Source organism: Xyrauchen texanus, chromosome 37, assembly GCF_025860055.1.
Source record: "Xyrauchen texanus isolate HMW12.3.18 chromosome 37, RBS_HiC_50CHRs, whole genome shotgun sequence".
Lineage (NCBI taxonomy): Eukaryota > Metazoa > Chordata > Actinopteri > Cypriniformes > Catostomidae > Xyrauchen > Xyrauchen texanus.
The window spans coordinates 35,189,299-35,213,269 of NC_068312.1; the positions used below are offsets into that span (position 1 = coordinate 35,189,299).

The 23,971-nt window shown below is 38.9% G+C and overlaps 1 protein-coding gene across 50 annotated transcripts; it reads right to left on the bottom strand.

The window, feature by feature from the left end:
• Nucleotides 1–346: 346 nt before the first annotated feature.
• On the bottom strand, nucleotides 347–23,641 carry LOC127630533 (uncharacterized). Of its 50 annotated transcripts, XM_052108120.1 has the most exons (24): nucleotides 23,553–23,641; nucleotides 23,177–23,212; nucleotides 22,951–22,995; nucleotides 21,979–22,026; nucleotides 21,698–21,745; nucleotides 21,542–21,589; nucleotides 19,452–19,499; nucleotides 17,437–17,484; nucleotides 17,156–17,203; nucleotides 16,994–17,041; nucleotides 15,269–15,316; nucleotides 14,988–15,035; nucleotides 14,826–14,873; nucleotides 13,127–13,174; nucleotides 12,895–12,942; nucleotides 10,801–10,848; nucleotides 10,435–10,482; nucleotides 10,156–10,203; nucleotides 4,916–4,963; nucleotides 4,729–4,776; nucleotides 4,590–4,610; nucleotides 1,346–1,633; nucleotides 1,037–1,159; nucleotides 347–831 (listed from the first exon to the last, which is right to left on the bottom strand). In XM_052108120.1, the coding sequence occupies exons 1-24, from the start codon at nucleotides 23,599–23,601 to the stop codon at nucleotides 791–793; spliced, it is 1,419 nt and encodes a 472-aa protein (XP_051964080.1). In that variant the 5' UTR covers nucleotides 23,602–23,641; the 3' UTR covers nucleotides 347–790. The 50 variants fall into 50 exon arrangements, with proteins under 50 accessions (XP_051964080.1, XP_051964088.1, XP_051964087.1 ...); XM_052108128.1 differs by lacking the exon at nucleotides 21,698–21,745; XM_052108127.1 differs by lacking the exon at nucleotides 21,542–21,589.
• Between the last annotated feature and the right edge of the window lie 330 nt (nucleotides 23,642–23,971).

The window sequence follows — 23,971 nt, forward strand, 5'->3', positions numbered from 1 at the left end:
GAGGACAAGTCTCAGCTGAGACCGTCAGTCCATGCATCTTATCACGTGACTCACTGTGCATGACACCATGGAGTCTCACAACATGTGGAGCTGGGGAACTCTACCCTCCCTAGCAACCAGGCCATTGGTTGCTTAGGAAATCTAGCTGGAGTCACTCAGCACGCCCTGGATTGAAACTCGTGACTTCAGGGGAGGTAGTCAACATCTTTACTCGCTGAGCTACACAGGCCCCCCCAATACTTTGATTAATACAATTATATTTAATAATTTCAGATCCTGTGGTTCACATATCCTACAGAATAAAAGGTGGTAATCTAAAATACTTTAGTCATAGTAGTCATTTTGGATTATCATTTAAAGGTTTATTGAATTCTCATCCTCACATAAAGCATGCAAATGATCTTAATTATGCATATAAAACTATCTTTATATTTCAAAAATCTCTTGAACGTGTTACATTTCAAAACTCAGACAATATAAACCAAAGCTAGACACACAACTGCCTCCTACCGGAAGAAGTCAAAATAATTGAAAACATTGGCATTCACTACCAAAAATGATTAGAATAATCTGAATGTTAGTAACTTTTGGAGTGCAGCATTTAAAATTCACATAATGAGCGTGATGTTTCAAAAATGCAACAGTTATATAAAAAAATCTGTATATGTAACACATCTTAATAAAATAGATTTCTATAGAATTAATATTGCATTTCAGAATAATATGACTCATGCGTTGATATTTAAATTTTCCTTTATGTATTCTCCTCTTCAGTAACCCGCCAGATTATTCATACATATATGTAGTCATTGTTGACTGGCAATGCCGACCCTGTTAAAATAGACATACATGTGAGTAGATTAAATTAAAGATCAAATTAAATGTGAATTAAAAAAAATATTTAAAAAAATCACCATATGAATACATTTGAGAGCTGTATGCATGCTCACCATTTTAAAATGATTTAACTGTGATTGTTGGGGCTTTAATAATTTAGTGTTGCTGTAAATGAATTAGTATTTGCAAGAATACACACCTTTAGCTTTGGTCCTCATGGTGGCCACTATTACAGCAGCAGTAATTATAATGAGACCAACAACAATGAAGGAGGAAAAGCCAATGTAGGATGAAGATATTTCTTCCTTGTGACAATCCAAGACTATGGAAATGATCAAAAAACAATTGAATGCATTGATATAATATATTGACACTGACAATGACAGAGATGCCAACATCTCTGAATCTTTCTCCAGCATGCCATAGTCATTGTAATACTTTGTGTTATTCTAAAAAGAAGACATACATTTGTAGAGATTCACACCATGTATGTTACTGTATGTCTTACCAGGCTGACTGTACATGTAGGTCTCACTAAACCTGTCCTCGCCATTCCAATATTTGTCCATCTTGTGCACACAGGTGAATGTCACAGGTGGACTCACCGTGACATTAAACATACACACATTTTTGGTAATGCATGTTGGCTTCTTCAGAATATAATTACTGTCACCCTTCACTGACAGCTGTAAAAAATACGCTTTTAACCACCAGTCCGTTTCAATCTTGCACATCACCATCACATTCTCTCTGTTTTCCACCTGCTGGAACACTCTAATTGTGGGCTTTGAAATACCTGGAATACAAAACACCAACATCAAGTATAATTAATGTTTATCTATTGACCTGTTTCATGTGACGTCGCTGTATGGCCACGCCGCCATGTTTGTGACCAATGTTTCACATACTTTCATTGTGCTGCGCTGTGAGATGCGACAAAACCTTCTTCAGGAGTTAAAAGAATCTCTTGCATTCATACAGACAGGATCACAACAGACGTTATTAATAATGTGACTAAATCAGACAAAAAACAACACAAAACATTTGTAACTTCTGAATGAGAGATGTTTGTGGTGATATACCGGTAGGCATGTGTACTTGCTGGTCACACATCAGACCTGCTTCTTTACGGAGACTAATTGTGGATAAAATATCTTTAAATGTCCACAACAGCAATATTTGTGATGTCTTCAGACCTGTATGAACATTTCTTGGGACTTGGCATGGATCAAAAGCAATTTTTGGATTTTCCATTCACTGCCATTGTATCCTTCCGCTGATGGTCACAAATATGGTGGCTGCGGGGGAAAAGTGACATCATTAAACCGGTCAGTACAGACCATTAGAAGGACCACCAACTTTACAGAAGCAACCATTTCAATACTGATGATTTGCAAATGTTACACTAAAATACAGACACACGCAGAGTGGATCTGTGCGTTTATGTGTTGTGCTAAATAGCAAACAATTTGTGCCACTGAAAAGTGTATGAATAAAAAGATTTACATTGGATTGTATGCCTGGCTCCCATTTCCACCTTCACATAAGAGCTAGAGACTTGTCACAGTGGTGCCGAAACCTGGGATTAGGAGGAAGAAAACCCATCATGGAGTCCTTGATGCTGGTTGAAGTAAACAAGACCCTTGCTGGAATCTACCAAGCCCAACATCAGGCTGTGCTTGAGCAGTATGTGGAACAGTAACAGTGGTTCCAGGTACTCTTCCTAGCTCAGAGGACCGGCAGGTGCAATGGAGCTTGGTGCAACAGTAGGGGTCTTCATCCGCAACCCGGGACCCACCCATGTCCTTGCCGCACATCGCGCTGACGAAGATGGGAGCTTAAGATTACCAGCAGGAATTCCTTAAGCTCTTCGAGCAGACGGCTGGAACATGGAAGTGGCCTAGCACTCAACATACTGCCGCTGTTGTCCGGGGAAGCCCACCTCGTGGCACGACAACTCCCCGCGCCCAACCTTCTGGTTTACGAGGACCTGAAGAAAGCCATCATGCAACGGGTTGGCCGAAGTCCAGAGCAACTGGGCCATCCGTTCACATTCGCTCGACAGCTCCGTGACACCAGCCGAAGGTGGCTGCTGGCTGAAGATTGCAACGCCGAGGAGGTACTCAATCTGGTGGTACTGGAACAGTTAATTTGCCAGGCTACCAACAGGGACAATGGAGTGGGTCCAGTGCCACTGACCGGTGTTGCTGGATGAGGCGTATCCGGGGGCCGGCGAGCCCTCTTCTTCTCTCTCTCTCCCCATCTCTCCCTCTTTATCACCTCCCTACCCCATATCCATACTTTTCAGTTATCAATGATCGGTTGTATCGAGTGATGCAGGACACTCAGACAAAGGAGGCTACAACCCAATTATTAATACTGCGGAGGCATCGGGATGTTATTCCAGATGGCTCATTATAATCCGATGATGGGTCACAGACACTGAACCACCTAATGGCCCATTTCTATTGACAGGGCATTCACGGGATGTTTGCATGTGGTGTGCGGCATGTCGTGAATGTCAGCTGGTGAATCTGCTGGCCACCCCATGTGCACCATTGTGCCCCCTTCCATTAATCGAGGTCCCCTTCGGAAAAATTGGTATGAACCTGTTGGGCCATTAGAGCGGACGGCACACGGACATCACTTTGTATTGGTTCTGGTGGACTATGCAACGCAATATTCGCAAGCAGTGACTCTGCGCAACATTTTAGTGTAAAGTGTTGCTGGGGAACTCTTCAGAATACTCTCCGAGTGTGGATCTCGAAAGCAATCCTCACTGATCAGGGCACTACGTTTATGTCACATACACTACGTAAACTGTATGAATGATTTTGGATTAAATCGATTCGGACCAGCATTTACCCCAAATGGATGGATTGGTCGAACGATTTAATCAAACCCTAAAGAATGATTCATAAGTTTGTGCACGAAGACACTCAAAATTGGGACAAGTGGATTGTTTGCCCAGCTCCCACATCCTCCATCATTTTACACAAAACTCACCTGTGACAAGTCTCTTTTATGGAGAGCTAATATTATCCAGGTCTTGGTGTAGGTCTAACCCAGTTTGTTACCCATCAGCGGAAGGAAACAATGGAGGTGAATGGAAAAACAGCTGATAAACCAAAACTTGCTTTTGATCCATGCCAAGTCCCAGGAAAAGTTCATACAGGTCTGAAGACAGAACAAATATTGCCAAATTGAAAGTTTGTGGACATTTAAAGATATTTTATCCACGATTAGTCTCCGTATAGCAGCAGGACTGATGTGTGACCAGCAAGTACACAAGCCTACCGGTATATCACCGCAAACATCTCTCATTCAAAAGTTACAAATGTTTTACAAAATCGAAACTATCACTTGAGATTAAGCACAATTTAAAATTACAGCTCTAACTTACATAAGACATAATGGATGTTCATAATGCATGGTTGGGGCACCTTAAATTTTCCAGTTTCATTAAACTAATCAGTGATTCATTTTCATAATCAATATATGATTTATTCATTGACCATAATTGAATGCCTTTGAGTACCTCTTTACTGTTCTTGTCAGTCTTTGTTTTACCTAGATGCTTTTTAGCTCCCTGAGGCTGTAGCTTATATATATACACCTGTATATACAGTTATTTTATCTTATAATTAACCTGGTTGTTAGAGCATTCATTCTGCATTATTGCTTGTCACCAATTATTTTCCCATTTGTAAAGGGCAGGTTAAACTACTAGGAAGAAATTCTAGATTACATACCTTGGTTTTGCCAATTTGGTGCTGAGATATTGGTAAAAAGAAGGGAAATGTTGCAAATAGAAATGAACAATGACAAAAACCTTTTATTTCCATAACTCATTTGCAATCTTGTATTTATCCTAAATTTGGACTGACTTACTTTGTGTCTGGTAATATGGCCTCCTCCAGGACAAGTTTGGGATGTTAGCTGCATAAAATAGAGACACAAACTGAAAACATTCCTGTAACACTTGAAATGTTGTTTAAGACTTTGCAACTAAAAATCCAGCCCTCACTTTTTAGGAAAAATGATTGATGAATACAAGACTGCAAATGAGCTGACTTACTTGGTGCCTGAGTATTTGGCCTGTCCCAGAACCAGTTGGGGGTTTGAGCTGCAATAATATAAATTTACATTCATAGATATAACATAATATAAACAAAATGTAAACACTATCACTTCAATTTAACACTGTTTTAATTTAACACTATTTCACATGGAACATTTTGGTTTTGATGATGAAAAACATTGGTCATTTTGTTGGTGACAGTTTAATAAAAATGTCATGATGGCTGTTTATGGGGTTATTTTTGTTTAATATTAACATACAGGTGGAAAGAGATTTACAAATAAAAAGTTGGTTCACAAATAAATGTAATGAGATCCACAAATAAATGTAAGGAGTTTAGCAAAATAAAATTAATTCACAAATAAATTGTTAATATTACTCGAACCAATACTAGCACCAATCGCAATTTGTTTTAGAATCAGGGCAGGATCAAACTCTCTTTTCAACATGGTCTCTTGACAAGTAAAGAACTTTAAAAGCAGACACAATCAGTGGAATAAATCACACTGGTGTTCCAGGGATCAGTTATCAGAATCTGCTAGTTTAATCTTAAAGATTCTAGACTAAAACGTCTGGCTACATGGTGGGAAATATATGTTTGTGTCTTCAAAATCTTGATTCTTAGATCAGCTGCACAGCTAGTGCTTTTATAAAACATGAATCATATTAGATTATTGGCTGAAAACCACATAATGTACATTAATGACAATTTTATTTATGTAGCACCATTAAACACAACTAGGGCTGACCAATGTGCTGCACAATAAAAACAGAACACTTAGACAACACAGTATCATTACTAAAATACAGTGCAATAAAACTTCCTCATTGATTATATGCCAAATCAAAGAGATAGGTTTTTTTTTAAACTAGATTTAAAAACAGATAGTAATGGTGCAGATCTAATACAGAGGGGCAGAGCATTCCACAATCTGGGTACAGCTACCGAAAAGGTGCGGTCACCCCTACATTTCAGCTTTGACTTCGGGATGCACAACAATCTCTGGTTGGACGACCGGAGAGACAAAACCGGATGATGTTAAGCCAGTAAATCTGAAAGATAAGGAGGAGCCAAACCATTTAAAGATTTAAACCTTAAAATAAGAAACACATTAATACCCTATATTAGAGTTTGTGCAAGATCTGCTACAGTGAAAATAATTTTTCACATTATTCATGTTGATGTATTTATAAAGCACATTTTGTTCACTTTGGAAATATTTATTTCAAAAGCATACATTTTCTAGCACTAGCACTGTGTTAGTGTTGTTAGGAGACTAGTTCAATGCATTCTCTTAAATGGATTAATATTTAAGGTTTGCCCGTAATGCCCATCAAATTTGAGCACTTCACTCACCTGCTCACAAGCTCAGGGGATGTAGATCAAATACAGAATGTTTTAAAATGTGTAATGAAATGTTCTTTTATATCAGACATCTTCTTTTAGTAATATTGTAATGTCTTCAAATAAAAGTCCAATAAAAATGACTAAATAATTAACACTGTCTTAAATCTGTCATTTAATCACCCTCATGTTGTTCAAAACCCACATGATTAGCTGATTTAATGGGATACGAGGATACATTGAAATGTTGATGCTGCTGCTTTTTTCCACATCCAATGAAAGTGAGGTCAGTCCCAAACATTATTCCTTTTCTGTTCCACAGAAGAAAGTCAGGCAGGTTTGGAACAACATGAAGAAAAGTAAATGACAATTTGACATTTAGGTAATATATCTATTCAGTATGTTGTTTTATTCACTTTTATCAAGGCTTTTTTGGTAAATAATTTTTAGACAGCATAACTATTTTGAAAAAAATACTCTTGTCAAAAAAATTAAATAAATATCTTAAGCCAACAGACTTACAAAGATGATAAATTGATAAATACCTTTTGGTATATTTTATATGCACACACAAACACTCACAAAATACTTCCAGAGAGTGGCAGTTCTGTGGATGGAAACAGAGAATGGCCAGACTGGTTTGAACCGACAAAGTCTACGGTAACTCAGATAACCGCTCTGTACTATTGCAATGAGAAGAATATCATCTCAGGATGCTATTCTGAGATGTGGGTTGGTGCTGTTTGGGTGGCACGAGGGGGACCTACACAATATTAGGCAGGTGGTTTTAATGTTGTGGCTGATCGGTATATATTTGTGGATCTCATTCGTAAATTAATTTCATTTTTGCTAAACTCCTTACATTTATTTGTGAAGCAACTTTTTATTTGTAAATCTCTTTCCATTTTTATGTTAATATGAAACAAGTATAACCCCATAGCTATTCCATGCAAAATTTGTATCCGTAGAAAAAAAAAGACACATTAAATATTGTATTTTTTCCAACTTTACATAGTAGTCTCCAAGATACAAAATCTAAAAATAAAAATAAATAAAATCTACTTACAAAAAAAAGGAAAAGTATCACTTTTTATCATTTCCCTTTAAAAGTTGAATTTTATTTTAGTGGGATAGTGATGATGAGTCAGGCACAACAAGCTCTAAAAGTTGTGCCATTTAAAATATTATTGCTTATTGCCAATTTAATTTCCATGCCGAGAAAAGAGATGTTCTGAACCGGGGCGAGCTTGCTCTTTTCCCTGTTGACCTGAAGGCCCAAACGGCTGAGGTGCCTGAGCACCTGGTCCCTGTGGGCGCACAGTAGTTCTCGAGAGTGAGCTAGAATGAGATAGTCATCGAGATAATAGAGTATGTGGATGGCCATTTCCCTGAGCGGGGCAAGGGCTGCCTCAGCGACCTTCGTGAAGACGCGAGGGGACATGGACAGGCCGAAGGGGAGGACTTGCACTGATACTCCTGGCCGTCGAACGCGAACCAAAAGGAAGGCTTGGAGTTGAGGCAAGAGAGAGACGTGGAAGTACGCGTCCTTCAGGTCTATCCCTTCTAACCAATCTTGATGTCGAATGCATGTTAAAATGTGTTTTTGCGTAAGCATCTTGAATGGGAGTTTGTGTAAGGCCCGGTTGAGAGCTCGCAGGTCCAAGATTGGTCGTAGCCCACCGCCTTTTTGGGTACCATGATGTAAGGGCTGTAGAAACCCTTCTTCATCTCGGCTGGAGGGACAGGCTCTATCACGTCCTTGAGTAGGAGGGTCGCGATCTCCGCCCGCAGGGTGCTGGCCTTCTTGCCGCGCACCGAATTCAAGCGGATAACGCTGAAAGGGGGCGGGTGCCTGGCGAATTGAATCGCATAGCTGAGTTGGATGGTCCTGACCAACCAGCGTGACAGGTCCCGAGGCTTTGGTGCTGAGAAAAGACTTGAAGCACTTACCTTGCTCCGCACACCCGGCAGGGGCACATTAGTGACTGAGGAGGCCCCGTGTAGGCGTCCTCTGGACTCATCAGAACTGGCCAGCCGGGGAGTCGTGGTCCTGGGTCCGGAGGTGAGGGATCCGCAACCCGGGTGCCGGAACCACAGGTGCTTGGCTGCAGGTTGCCGTGAGAACGGCACGTGCGAGCCAAATGACCCAGGGAATGAGGAAATTGCTCATTTGTTGACAATGTGGGTACCGCAGCCTGAACGGGGTACGGCAACAGAAAATATGGAAAATAAAAATTCTCCTCCCGGCCCTCCAACGGGGGACGGAGTGGTCTGGTTACCATCTCCGGAGCAATCATGTCGTTCCCTGGGTTGCCTCTCTTTGGAATGCTTAGGAGCCTTCTAGGTCCTGGAAGAGGTTCGGGAGACAGGGGGGTGCGTGTTCCTGCGGGACGCTCAACGCTGTGGCTAAGAGCTAGGCCCAGGTTGAGGCAGAGTTGTCTGTTTTCTGGGAACTGCAGGGGGATGCCCTTGGCGAGCAGACGGAGTGCGGGTCGCGCTGCTGCGATGACGAGGCGTGATGTGAGATATGGCCTCCATCTGTGTCTTCAGACGGTGTCGCCGAATAGGCCGAACTGGGACGTTGAGAAAGCGGGCTTTGTCGATTTCCCGCATCTCGACCAGGTTCAGCAAGAGATGACGTTCCTTGACCACGAGGGTGGCCATCGCCTGACCGAGTGCCCGCGCTGTGACCTTTGTAGCCCGGAGGGCGAGGTCAGTTGCAGAGCTCAGTTCCAGCAGCACGTCGGGGTCAGGAATAACCAAGTGCAGATCTTTAAGTGCCTTGGCCTGGTGAACATGCAGGAGGGCCATGGCGTGCAGGGCGTAGGCGGCCTGTCCAATGGCGCTGTAGGCTTTGGTGGTCAGTGAAGACGTCGTCCTACATGCCTTGGAGGGGAGCACCGCATTTTCCAGGCACACATGGATCGCAACCGCTCTATCCACTTGGGGGACCTACATGTACCCGTGGACCGGCCCGCCGACAAGGGTAGTGATAGCGGATTAGCGAGGAGGTCGTTTGCAGGCAGAAAAAGGTGCCCTCCACGAACACGTCAGCTCATTATGCTTTTCCGGGAAGAAAGGAACGGGGGGGTGTAGTGTCATTCATCTAGCCGTGAAGGCTGTGGGGTGTACAGAGGGTCCCAGTCCAGCCCCACACTCAAGGCGGCCGGGGCAAGCATGTCAGCCATCTGGGGGTCAGCCTCAGACTGGGCGTGCCGACCCAAAGGCGGCAGCCCAGTCGAGTCTTCTGCGTCAGACACCAGAACGCTCTCCGATGCAGCGGCGAAGTCATCATCTAGCTCAGAGGGCGCGAGGGAGAAACCAGGCTGGCCGTGAGGTGAGCCGCCCCCACCTCGAGCACGTATGGATGCCAACGAGCTTGCTGGGGGACGGGTGGTCCACGGGGATTTACCCGGCGAAACAGAGACTGCTGCCATCTCCAAATCGCCTTCATCGCCAGCTGGGTCGTCCTCAATCCCATGGGAAGGATCGATCAGGGGCGGCTGGAGTGGCATTTCCAATAAGGAAGGAAAGCCGTGACCGCAACGTGGCCATGGTAAGGTTCTCGCAGAGAGTACACAAACCTTCCACAAATGCTGCCTCAGTGTGATCACGGCCCAGACACAAGAGGCGTCTATGACCGTCAGAGGTAACAAACAAATCTGTTAACATCAAGAAAAGCATGTTTTAGTTTTTCATGACCCTTTAACAGCTCAGACGGGCTGCTTAATAGTGTAAGATAATGCAAAATGAACATGAACCAAACTTCCTGCATTTGTTTTGACAGAAAATTTCAAGACGGCAGAAAAATACAAATTACAAATAGAATAAAGTAAAAATCAAGCTTTCACTTTTCAGCCAAAATGACAAAACTGCAAATCCTCAGACTTACTTGTTATCTGGGTATACGGCCTCCTCCAGGACCAGTAGGGATCTTTAGCTGCAATCCAATAAAGAGCGACACATGGGAATTTTACACCATTTTTTTAACCAGCTCAGACAAGTTTGTTTACAAATTTGAAGTTTACATGTTTATATGTTTACAACAATTAAAAATATTAAAATGGCAGAAAAATATTCTTGTAACACTTGCAATGTTTTCTAAGACATTGCAAATATAATATTTTTTCAAATTAGGGATGAATACAAGATTGTAAATCAGCTGACTTACTTGGTGTCTGGGTATACGGCCTCCTCCAGGACCAGTAGGGATCTTGAGCTGCAATGCAATAAAGAGCGACACATGGGACTTTTAAATCTTTTTTAACCAGCTCAGACAAGTTTGTTTAAAAAGTTTATGTTTACATGTTTACAAGTTTACGAAACATAAAAATGTCAAAATGGCCAAAAAACATTCCTGTAACACTTGTAATGTTTTCTAATACATTGCAAATAGTAGAGGTGCATAGTAACGCACTACATTTACTCAATTACATTGACTTGAGTAACTTTTTGGAATAACTTTTTGTTTAGAGAAGGTTTAATAGACACTTTCAATTTTATCAAGCCATCTAATGCTGCATATCAGCTGACTTACTTGGTGTCTGGTAATATGGCCTCCTCCTGGACCAGTATGGGGTTTGAGCTGCAATAAAATAGAGACACAGACACTGAAAGTATTCCTGTAACATTTGAAATGTCTAAGATATTGCAAATAGAAATCCAGCCCTCACTTTTTAGGCAAAAGTATGGATGAATACAAGACTGCAAATCAGCAGACTTGCTTGAATAAAATTGTTTTTCCCACATCAATCTACACTCAATACCCCATAATGACAAAGAAAAAGCTAGATTTTTCATTACTTTGCAAATGTATTAAAAAGAAAAAACTGAAATAAGTATTCAGACCCTTAACTCTGTACTTAGTTGAAGCACCTTTGACAGCAATTACAGTCTTGTTTTTTTGGATATGATTGCGACAAGCTTTGCACATCTGGATTTGGGGATTTTTTGCCATTCTTTTCTACAGATCCTCTCAAGCTCTGTCAGATTGGATGGGGATCGTCGATGGACAGCCATTTTCAGGTCTCTCCAGAGATGTTCAACTGGGTTCAAGTCCGGGCTCTGGCTGGGCCTCTCAAAGACATTCACAGAGTTGTTCCTGAGCCACAATTGTGTTGTCTGGGCTGTGTGCTTAGGGTCATTGTCTTGATGGAAGGTGAACCTTCAGCCCAGTCTGAGGTCCTGAGCACTCTGGACCAGGTTTTGATTAAGGATATCTCTGTATTTTGCTGTGTTTAGCTTTCCTTCAACCCTGACCATCCCCCCAGTCCCTGCTGCTGAAAAACACCCTAACAGCATGCTGCTACCACCACCATGCTTCACCGTTGGGATGGTATTGCGCAGGTGATGAGCAGTTCCTGGTTTCATCCAGACATGACGCTTGGAACTGAGGTCAAACAGTTCAATCTTCATTTCATCAGACCAGAGAATCTTGTTTCTCACAGTCTGAGAGTCTTTAAGGGGCTTTTTTACAAATTCCAAGTGAGCTTTCTGGTGTTTTACAATGGGGAGAGGCTTCCATCTGGCTTCTCTGTCATAAAGAGAAACATCTCAAAGATGATCCAGAGAAATAGGATGCACCTGAGCTAAATTTCAAGTGTCATAGCAAAGGAGCTGTATACTTATGTAAATGTGATATTTCAGTTTTTTCTTTTTAATACATTTAGTAGTTAATAAGTTATTAAAAATCTGGTTATTGCTTTGTCATTATGAGGTATGGAGTGTAGATTGATGTGATAAAAAAAATATTTAAAGCATTTTAGCATAAGTCTGCAAAATAATAAAAAGTGAAAAAAAAAAAAAAAAAAACAACGAAGGGGTCTGAATACTTTAAGAATGCACTGTACACTGTACAATATTTTGTAAGCTCACAATAAAATCCATAAATACACAGCTAAATGTATATGTGATTTAATTCACATATAAATTAAGAGCTGTCTGTGTTATTTAAAATATATTTAATGTTTGTGTATCTTTAATCTTTAGTGTTTTGATCAATTAACACATGAATGGTAAGGGTGAATAGTGTTTGTATATCGATAAAATCACCCGTTAAAACCGCTTGTTGCACACACGCATTTCAAACGGTCTGTTATTTATCTATACCATACCGCTGTCAGCTTCACACTGATAAATATGCAGCTTTCACAAAGTTTTGGACCATGCAATGGGCAAAGCCTCTGACTGGTTGAGAAAGTGTCAGTCTTATGAATAATATCAAGAGAATCCAATGATATGGTCAAAACTCGTGTAAATCTAATATATGCATGTCACATCACAACATTGATATCAAACCAGGAAGAAGAAAATGGCCCCCAAAATCCCTTAATTAATCACTTTACTCTTGAAATTGAAATAAAGATTACTATCATTGTCATAAAAAATAGGGGAACACAAACAAATCTGTTAACATCAAGAAAAGCATGTTTGAGTTTTTCATGACCCTTTAACAGCTCAGACGGGCTGCTTAGTGTAAGATAATGCAAATGAACATGAACCAAACTTCCTGCATTTGTTGTGATAGAAAATTTCAAGATGGCAGAAAAATAAAAATTGCAAATAGAATAAAGTAAAAATCAAGCTTTCACTTTTCAGCCAAAATGACAAAACTGCAAATCCTCTGACTTACTTGGTGTTTGGTGATACGGCCTTTTCCAGGACCGGTAGGGATCTTGAGCTGCAATCCAATAAAGAGTTTACAAATTTGAAGTTTACATGTTTATAAGTTTACAACAATTAAAATGTCAAAATGGCAGAAAAATATTCTTGTAACACTTGCAATATTTTCTAAGACATTGCAAATAGAAAATAAAATTGTCCAAATTAGGGATGAATACAAGATTGTAAATCAGCTGACTTACTTGGTGTCTGGGTATACGGCCTCCTCCAGGACCAGTAGGGATCTTGAGCTGCAATGCAATAAAGAGCAACACATGGGACATTTACATCTTTTTTTAACACTTGTAATGTTTTCTAATACATTGCAAATAGCAGCGGTGCATAGTAACGCACTACATTTACACAATTACATTGACTTGAGAAACTTTTTGGCATAGAAAAGTTTTTAGAGAAGGTTTAATAGTGGGTACTTTTTACTCTCACTCAAGTACATTTCAATGAAAAAATGTCACTTTTACTTTGTTACAATGGATGGCGTTCCTGTCGTTACATTACTGGGTTTAATTGGAGTTAATGCGTAATTTATTGAGAGATTATTTAATGGGACTTTTATGACAACAGAAGTTCACACAGTCACAGACTGTCGCTCAAGCCGACTCCATCACTGCTGCATCGAGCTCTTCAAACTAAGTGAAACACTTTCTTCGCTCAGCACAGTGAAAAAAAGAATAGATTTGTCATGCAATGCCTTCATTTAACAAGATGACAAACAGATATTTCAAGATTAAAATTGCAGCTCCAACTTTAGCAGCACGCAGAGGTAAGTTGTGGCTCTAATGATAATGAGGGCGTTTCTGTGACATGGTGATGTCATTTTCAGGGTGATTCTGTAAATATGGGCTTGTGACATCAGTTTTTAGGTATACATTTTTATATCTGTGCAGCAATATATCGGTGTGTTTTGCCCTGTGTCCCACGTCATGAGCAGTATTCACTGGATATATTCTGTTTTTGGCACATTTCTGAGTAAATTCTAGAGACTGTTGTGTGTGAAAATCCCTCAAACCAGCCCATCTGGCACCAACATGTCATGCCACGTTCCAAATCACAGAGATCAAATTTTTTCCCCATTCCGATGGTTGGTGAACATTAACTGAAGCTCCTGACCCGTATCTGCAGATTTTATGCACTGCTGCCACACGATTGGCTGATTAGATAATCATATGCAATATTGTTGGTTTCTGATGGGTTGGTTTGAGTATTTCAGTAACTGCTGATCTCCTGGGATTTTCACACACAACAGTCTCTAGAATTTACTCCGAATTGTGCCAAAAACAAAAATCATCCAGAGAGTGGCAGATCTGTGGATGGAAACAGAGAATGGCTGGTTCGACTGACAAAGTCCACGGTAACTCAAACACTCTGTAGAAATGTGGTGAGAAGGATATATCTGGCCAAAAATATTTTTACAAAAAAAGATAAAGTATCACTTTTAATAACTTCCCTTTAAAAATTGAATTTTAGTGGGATAGTGATGATGAGAACGGCACTAAAAGCTCTAATGTTTGTGTGCCATTACAAATATTATTGCTTATTGGCAATTTTATTTCCACCTATTAAAAGAGCATATCTACAATATTTTAGATAAAAGTCTGTAGATTGAATTTAATATGGTGCTAAGATATAGTACAAATAAGAAAATAGACTTATATTTGGAAAAACAAAGCAGAAACTAAATAGTGGTGCTGACACAAGGAAAAACTGTTGAATGGTGTAAAAGAGAATTCAGATCTACTATTAACCAAACAGCCTGCATTTTCTGTGATATTTCACAATGTATGCATTCCTGTAACATGTTGAAAATGGAAATAAAATCTAAAAGCCAGCTCTCACTTTTTCAATTTTATCAAGCCATCTAATACTGCATATCAGCTGACTTACTTGGTGTCTGGTAATATGGCCTCCTCCTGGACCAGTATGGGGTTTGAGCTGCAAATTAATAGAGAGACATGTAAGAAAATGCAAGACTAAGATTAACCGAACCTCAAACCGAGAATAGTTAAAATTTGGGAGGAACACAAGATTGTAAATCAGCTGACTTACTTGGTATCTGGGCATACGGCCTTCTCCAGGACCAGTAGGGATCTTGAGCTGCAATGCAATAAAGAGTGACACATGGGACTTTTACACTTTTGTTTAACCAGTTCAGACAAGTTTGTTTACAAATTTGAAGTTTACATGTTTATAATGTTACAACAATTAAAATGTCAAAATGACAGAAAAATATTCTTGTAACACTTGCAATATTTTTGAAGACATTGCAAATAGAAAAGAAAATTGTCCAAATTAGGGATGAATACAAGATTGTAAATCAGCTGACTTACTTGGTGTCTGGGTATACGGCCTCCTCCAGGACCAGTAGGGATCTTGAGCTGCAATGCAATAAAGAGCAACACATGGGACATTTACATCTTTTTTTAACACTTGTAATGTTTTCTAATACATTGCAAATAGCAGCGGTGCATAGTAACGCACTACATTTACACAATTACATTGACTTGAGAAACTTTTTGGCATAGAAAAGTTTTTAGAGAAGGTTTAATAGTGGGTACTTTTTACTCTCACTCAAGTACATTTCAATGAAAAAATGTCACTTTTACTTTGTTACAATGGACAGCGTTCCTGTCGTTACATTACTGGGTTTAATTGGAGTTAATGCGTAATTTATTGAGAGATTATTTAATGGGACTTTTATGACAACAGAAGTTCACACAGTCACAGACTGTCGCTCAAGCCGACTCCATCACTGCTGCATCGAGCTCTTCAAACTAAGTGAAACACTTTCTTCGCTCAGCACAGTGAAAAAAGAATAGATTTGTCATGCAATGCCTTCATTTAACAAGATGACAAACAGATATTTCAAGATTAAAATTGCAGCTCCAACTTTAGCAGCACGCAGAGGTAAGTTGTGGCTCTAATGATAATGAGGGCGTTTCTGTGACATGGTGATGTCATTTTCAGTGTGATTCTGTAAATATGGGCTTGTGACATCAGTTTTTAGGTATACATTTTTATATCTGTGCAGCAATATATCGGTGTGTTTTGCCCTGTGTCCCACATGTCATGAGCAGTATTCACTCGATATATTCTGTTTTTTGCACATTTCAGAGTAAATTCTAGAGACTGTTGTGTGTGAAAATCCCAGGAGATCAGCAGTTACAGAAATACTCAAACCAGCCCGTCTGGCACCAACATGTCATGCCACGCTCCAAATCACAGAGATCAAATTTTTTCCCCATTCCGATGGTTGGTGAACATTAACTGAAGCTCCTGACCCGTATCTGCAGATTTTATGCACTGCTGCCTCACGATTGGCTGATTAGATAATCATATGCAATATTGTTGGTTTCTGATGGGTTGGTTTGAGTATTTCAGTAACTGCGGATCTCCTGGGATTTTCACACACAACAGTCTCTAGAATTTACTCCGAATTGTGCCAAAAACAAAAATCATCCAGAGAGTGGCAGATCTGTGGATGGAAACAGAGAATGGCTGGTTCGACTGACAAAGTCCACGGTAACTCAAACACTCTGTAGAAATGTGGTGAGAAGGATATATCTGGCCAAAAATATTTTTACAAAAAAAGATAAAGTATCACTTTTAATAACTTCCCTTTAAAAATTGAATTTTAGTGGGATAGTGATGATGAGAACGGCACTACAAGCGCTAATGTTTGTGTGCCATTACAAATATTATTGCTTATTGGCAATTTTATTTCCACCTATTAAAAGAGCATATCTACAATATTTTAGATAAAAGTCTGTAGATTGAATTTAATATGGTGCTAAGATATAGTACAAATAAGAAAATAGACTTATATTTGGAAAAACAAAGCAGAAACTAAATAGTGGTACTGACACAAGGAAAAACTGTTGAATGGTGTAAAAGAGAATTCAGATCTACTATTAACCAAACAGCCTGCATTTTCTGTGATATTTCACAATGTATGCATTCCTGTAACATGTTGAAAATGGAAATAAAATCTAAAAGCCAGCTCTCACTTTTTCAATTTTATCAAGCCATCTAATACTGCATATCAGCTGACTTACTTGGTGTCTGGTAATATGGCCTCCTCCTGGACCAGTATGGGGTTTGAGCTGCAAATTAATAGAGAGACATGTAAGAAAATGCAAGACTAAGATTAACCGAACCTCAAACCGAGAATAGTTAAAATTTGGGAGGAACACAAGATTGTAAATCAGCTGACTTACTTGGTATCTGGGCATACGGCCTTCTCCAGGACCAGTAGGGATCTTGAGCTGCAATGCAATAAAGAGTGACACATGGGACTTTTACACTTTTGTTTAACCAGTTCAGACAAGTTTGTTTACAAATTTGAAGTTTACATGTTTATAATGTTACAACAATTAAAATGTCAAAGTGACAGAAAAATATTCTTGTAACACTTGCAATATTTTTGAAGACATTGCAAATAGAAAAGAAAATTGTCCAAATTAGGGATGAATACAAGATTGTAAATCAGCTGACTTACTTGGTGTCTGGGTATACGGCCTCCTCCAGGACCAGTAGGGATCTTGAGCTGCAATGCAATAAAGAGCAACACATGGGACATTTACATCTTTTTTAACCAGCTCAGACAAGTTTGTTTAAAATGTTTATGTTTACAAGTTTACAAAACATAAAAATGTAAAAATGGCAGAAATGTATTCCTGTAACACTTGTAATGTTTTCTAATACATTGCAAATAGCAGCGGTGCATAGTAACGCACTACATTTACTCAATTACATTGACTTGAGAAACTTTTTGGCATAGAAAAGTTTTTAGAGAATGTTTAATAGTGGGTACTTTTTACTCTCACTCAAGTACATTTCAATGAAAAAATTTCACTTTTACTTTACATTTATGCATTTGGCAGACACTTTTATCCGAAGCGACTTACAGTGCACTTATTTCAGGGACAATCCCCCTGAAGCAACCTGGATTTAAGTGCCTTGCTCAAGGACACAATGGTGGTGGCCGTAGGGTTAGAACCTGTGACCTTCTGATTAACAGCCCTGTGCTTTAGCCACTACGCCACCACCACTCCAACATATGTACTTTGTTACAATGGACAGCGTTCCTGTCGTTACGTTACTGGGTTTAATTAGAGTTAATGCGTAATTTATTGAGAGATTATTTAAAGGGACTTTTATGACAACAGAAGTTCACACAGTCACAGATTGTCGCTCAAGCCGACTCCATCACTGCTGCATCGAGCTCTTCAAACTAAGTGAAACACTTTCTTCGCTCAGCACAGTGAAAAAAGAATAGATTCGTCATGCAATGCCTTCATTTAACAAGATGACAAACAGATATTTCAAGATTAAAATTGCAGCTCCAACTTTAGCAGCACGCAGAGGTAAGTTGTGGCTCTAACGATAATGAGGGCGTTTCTGTGACATGGTGATGTCATTTTCAGTGTGATTCTGTAAATATGGGCTTGTGACATCAGTTTTTAGGTATACATTTTTATATCTGTGCAGCAATATATCGGTGTGTTTTGCCCTGTGTCCCACATGTCATGAGCAGTATTCACTCGATATATTCTGTTTTTGGCACATTTCTGAGTAAATTCTAGAGACTGTTGTGTGTGAAAATCCCAGGAGATCAGCAGTTACAGAAATACTCAAACCAGCCCGTCTGGCACCAACATGTCATGCCACGCTCCAAATCACAGAGATCAAATTTTTTCCCCATTCCGATGGTTGGTGAACATTAACTGAAGCTCCTGACCCATATCTGCAGATTTTATGCACTGCTGCCACACGATTGGCTGATTAGATAATCATATGCAATATTGTTGGTTTCTGATGGGTTGGTTTGAGTATTTCAGTAACTGCGGATCTCCTGGGATTTTCACACACAACAGTCTCTAGAATTTACTCCGAATTGTGCCAAAAACAAAAATCATCCAGAGAGTGGCAGATCTGTGGATGGAAACAGAGAATGGCTGGTTCGACTGACAAAGTCCACGGTAACTCAAACACTCTGTAGAAATGTGGTGAGAAGGATATATCTGGCCAAAAATATTTTTACAAAAAAGATAAAGTATCACTTTTAATAACTTCCCTTTAAAAATTGAATTTTAGTGGGATAGTGATGATGAGAACGGCACTAAAAGCTCTAATGTTTGTGTGCCATTACAAATATTATTGCTTATTGGCAATTTTATTTCCACCTATTAAAAGAGCATATCTACAATATTTTAGATAAAAGTCTGTAGATTGAATTTAATATGGTGCTAAGATATAGTACAAATAAGAAAATAGACTTATATTTGGAAAAACAAAGCAGAAACTAAATAGTGGTGCTGACACAAGGAAAAACTGTTGAATGGTGTAAAAGAGAATTCAGATCTACTATTAACCAAACAGCCTGCATTTTCTGTGATATTTCACAATGTATGCATTCCTGTAACATGTTGAAAATGGAAATAAAATCTAAAAGCCAGCTCTCACTTTTTCAATTTTATCAAGCCATCTAATACTGCATATCAGCTGACTTACTTGGTGTCTGGTAATATGGCCTCCTCCTGGACCAGTATGGGGTTTGAGCTGCAATAAAATAGAGACACAGACACTGAAAGTATTCCTGTAACATTTGAAATGTCTAAGATATTGCAAATAGAAATCCAGCCCTCACTTTTTAGGCAAAATATGGATGAACACAAGACTGCAAATCAGCAGACTTACTTGAATAAAATTGTTTTTCCCACATCAATCTACACTCCATACCCCATAATGACAAAGAAAAAGCTAGATTTTTCATAACTTTGCAAATGTATTAAAAAGAAAAAACTGAAATAAGTATTCAGACCCTTAACTCTGTACTTAGTTGAAGCACCTTTGGCAGCAATTACAGTCTTGTTGTTTTGGATATGATTGCGACAAGCTTTGCACATCTGGATTTGGGGATTTTTTGCCATTCTTTTCTACAGATCCTCTCAAGCTCTGTCAGATTGGATGGGGACCGTAGATGGACAGCCATTTTCAGATCGCTCCAGAGATGTTCGAATGGGTTCAAGACTGGCTCTGGCTGGGTCACTCAAGGACATTCACAGAGTTGTTCCTGAGCCACAATTGTGTTGTCTGGGCTGTGTGCTTAGGGTCATTGTCTTAATGGAAGGTGAACCTTCAGCCCTGTCTGAGGTCCTGAGCGCTCTGGACCAGGTTTTCATTAAAGATATCTCTGTATTTTGCTGTGTTTAGCTTTCCTTCAACCCTGACCATCCCCCCAGTCCCTGCTGCTGAAAAACACCCTAACAGCATGATGCTACCACTACCATGCTTCACCGTTGGGATGGTATTGCGCAGGTGATGAGCAGTTCCTGGTTTCATCCAGACATGACGCTTGGAACTGAGGTCAAACAGTTCAATCTTCATTTCATCAGACCAGAGAATCTTGTTTCTCACAGTCTGAGAGTCTTTAAGGGGCTTTTTTGCAAATTCCAAGTGAGCTTTCTGGTGTTTTACAATGGGGAGAGGCTTCCGTCTGGCTTCTCTGTCATAAAGAGAAACATCTCAAAGATGATCCAGAGAAATAGGATGCACCTGAGCTAAATTTCAAGTGTCATAGCAAAGGAGCTGAATACTTATATAAATGTGATATTTCAGTTTTTTCTTTTTAATACATTTAGTAGTTAATAAGTTATTAAAAATCTGGTTATTGCTTTGTCATTATGAGGTATGGAGTGTAGATTGATGTGATAAAAAAAATATTTAAAGCATTTTAGCATAAGTCTGCAAAATAACAAAATGTGAAAAAAACAAACAAAAAAAAACAACGAAGGGGTCTGAATACTTTAAGAATGCACTGTACAATATTTTGTAAGCTCACAATAAAATCCATAAATACACAGCTAAATGTATATGTGATTTAATTCACATATAAATTAAGAGCTGTCAGTGTTATTTAAAATATATTTAATGTTTGTGTATCTTTAATCTTTAGTGTTTTGATCAATTAACACATGAATGGTAAGGGTGAATAGTGTTTGTATATCGATAAAATCACCCATTAAAACCGCTTGTTGCACACACGCATTTCAAACGGTCTGTTATTTATGTATACCATACCGCTGTCAGCTTCACACTGAAAAATATGCAGCTTTCGCAAAGTTTTGGACCATGCAATGGGCAAAGCCTCTGACTGGTTGAGAAAGTGTCAGTCTTATGAATAATATCAAGAGAATCCAATGATATGGTCAAAACTCGTGTAAATCTAATATATGCATGTCACATCACAACATTGATATCAAACCAGGAAGAAGAAAATGGCCCCCAAAATCCCTTAATTAATCACTTTACTCTTGAAATTGAAATAAAGATTACTATCATTGTCTTAAAAAATAGGGGAACACAAACAAATCTGTTAACATCAAGAAAAGCATGTTTGAGTTTTTCATGACCCTTTAAAAACTCAGACGGGCTGCTTAATAGTGTAAGACAATGCAAATGAACATGAACCAAACTTCCTGCATTTGTTGTGATAGAAAATTTCAAGATGGCAGAAAAATAAATATTGCAAATAGAATAAAGTAAAAATCAAGCTTTCACTTTTCAGCCAAAATGACAAAACTGCAAATCCTCTGACTTACTTGGTGTTTGGTGATACGGCCATTTCCAGGACCGGTAGGGGGTTTGAGCTGCAATTTAATAGAGAGAAGAAAATGCAAGACTAAGATTAACCAAACCTCAAACCGACAATAGTTAAAATTTGGGAGGAACACAAGATTGTAAATCAGCTGACTTACTTGGTATCTGGGCATACGGCCTCCTCCAGGACCAGTAGGGATCTTTAGCTGATATCCAATAAAGAGTGACACATGGGACTTTTACACTTTTTTTTAACCAGTTCAGACAAGTTTGTTTACAAATTTGAAGTTTACATGTTTATAAGTTTAGAACAATTAAAATGTCAAAATGACAGAAAAATATTCTTGTAACACTTGCAATATTTTCTAAGACATTGCAAATAGAAAAGAAAATTGTCCAAATTAGGGATGAATACAAGATTGTAAATCAGCTGACTTACTTGGTGTCTGGGTATACGGCCTCCTCCAGGACCAGTAGGGATCTTGAGCTGCAATGCAATAAAGAGCAACACATGGGACATTTACATCTTTTTTAACCAGCTCAGACAAGTTTGTTTAAAATGTTTATGTTTACATGTTTACAAGTTTACAAAACATAAAAATGTCAAAATGGCAGAAATGTATTCCTGTAACACTTTTAACGTTTTCTAATACATTGCAAATAGCAGAGGTGCATAGTAACGCACTACATTTACTCAAATACGTTTACTTGAGTAACGTTTTGGAACAAAATTTACTTTTAGAGTAGGTTTAAAAGTGGGCAATTTGTACTCTCACTCACAAAATATTTTATGACATTTATTTACATTTACTTTGTTACAATGGGCGGCATTCCAGTCTTTTACATTACTGGGTTTGATTAATAATTAATGAGTACGCAGGCTGCATACTCTGTGTTTAGGGAGCGGTGGTACTGCTGTACAGAACTACTGATCTAAAATCCTTCGACACTGAAACTGTAACTACTCTGAACTAACAACTAAATGTTATGAAATAGCAAAAGTAGGCATTAATAAAACATGATCTTGCTTTGGTTTATATTTCAGCATTATATATAATGTCTCTGTGGGATATTGTTCACATTTTCACCGTAATAATTACTAGAACGTTTTCCAAACTACAAGTCCTGTAAGTCTGTATGCTATGAAATTATTATTGCTTATTGCCAATAATATTTTCACCTGAAAGATAATATAGAATATGGAGATAAATTCTGTATATTACACTATTTGGTTTCACTAATGTGGTGCAGAGATATTAGTAAAATAATGGTTGTGATATTGGAAACTTTAAAGATGGCGAAAGTCTTTCTGTCACACTTTAAAAATAAAGACATCAACAACAAATACATATGTGACTTTTTGGCCATAAATGTAGTGAGTACAACTCTAACTGCATGTCAGATGACTTACTAGTTAGCTGATAATACGCCCTCATCCAGGACCAGCTGTCCGGAGCTTTGATTATAAAAAATGGACAAATGAGATTTAGATTTTTGTACACTGCAGAAAAAATTATTACACCATGAACATATACATCCCACTATAACACTGCAATTAAACCATTACACAGAGTAAACATCAGATGTAAACACTATTGAACGATATTATTAATTAGATTAATTTAAGGCAAACATACTTGTTGTGTCATAACTGTTCCATGCATCAGCTGCAGCTGTCCCAACAAAAGGCAGAAAGTAAACAGACTGAGCTTTCTAAATTGTACACAACAATGGCACAAAATCTAAACAAATATCATCCATTAATTAACATTTATATAAACTATCACTTGAGATTTAACACAGATTAAAGGAGATTGGAATTTGAATACTGAAAGGACAAAAAGTTGGTGGATTAATGTCTGAACATTTATAGATAGATTACATACGTGTCGTTGAAGGGTAATAATTGTTGTACCATGCATTGTTGTAGCTCAGTACAACAATGCACAATTAATTAGTTAATATTTCTAAACTTGTATACAGCAGATAGACAGTGAAATATAATTCACTTACCTATAACTGAGCAAAGGGCCAGTAAAAGGACAGAAAAAATACTTCTCATGGTGTCACAGCTCTCGCAAATGCAGTGACTTGCTTAGTTTGTGAAACTTATGCAATAACTTCCTCTGTATTTACAGAGGGGGAAAAAAAGAAGAACTGAAAATAAAAAGTCTTGTGACACAGACACAGAAACATTTTACTTGCAATAATTTCTGCTTAGTTTACAAAGCACACTTAATCTCTTGCGGGTCCGAGCACACTCAACAAGGAGTGTTGCATCCTCGTGGGCACTGGCCAGGGGCACCTCCCTGGCAGACATATGTAGAGCAGCGGGTTGGGCAACACCTAATACCTTTGCGAGATTTTACAATCTCAGGGTTGAGTCAGTATCGTCCCGTGTCTTCTCAGGTCCGAGCCGGTAGAACTCGGTA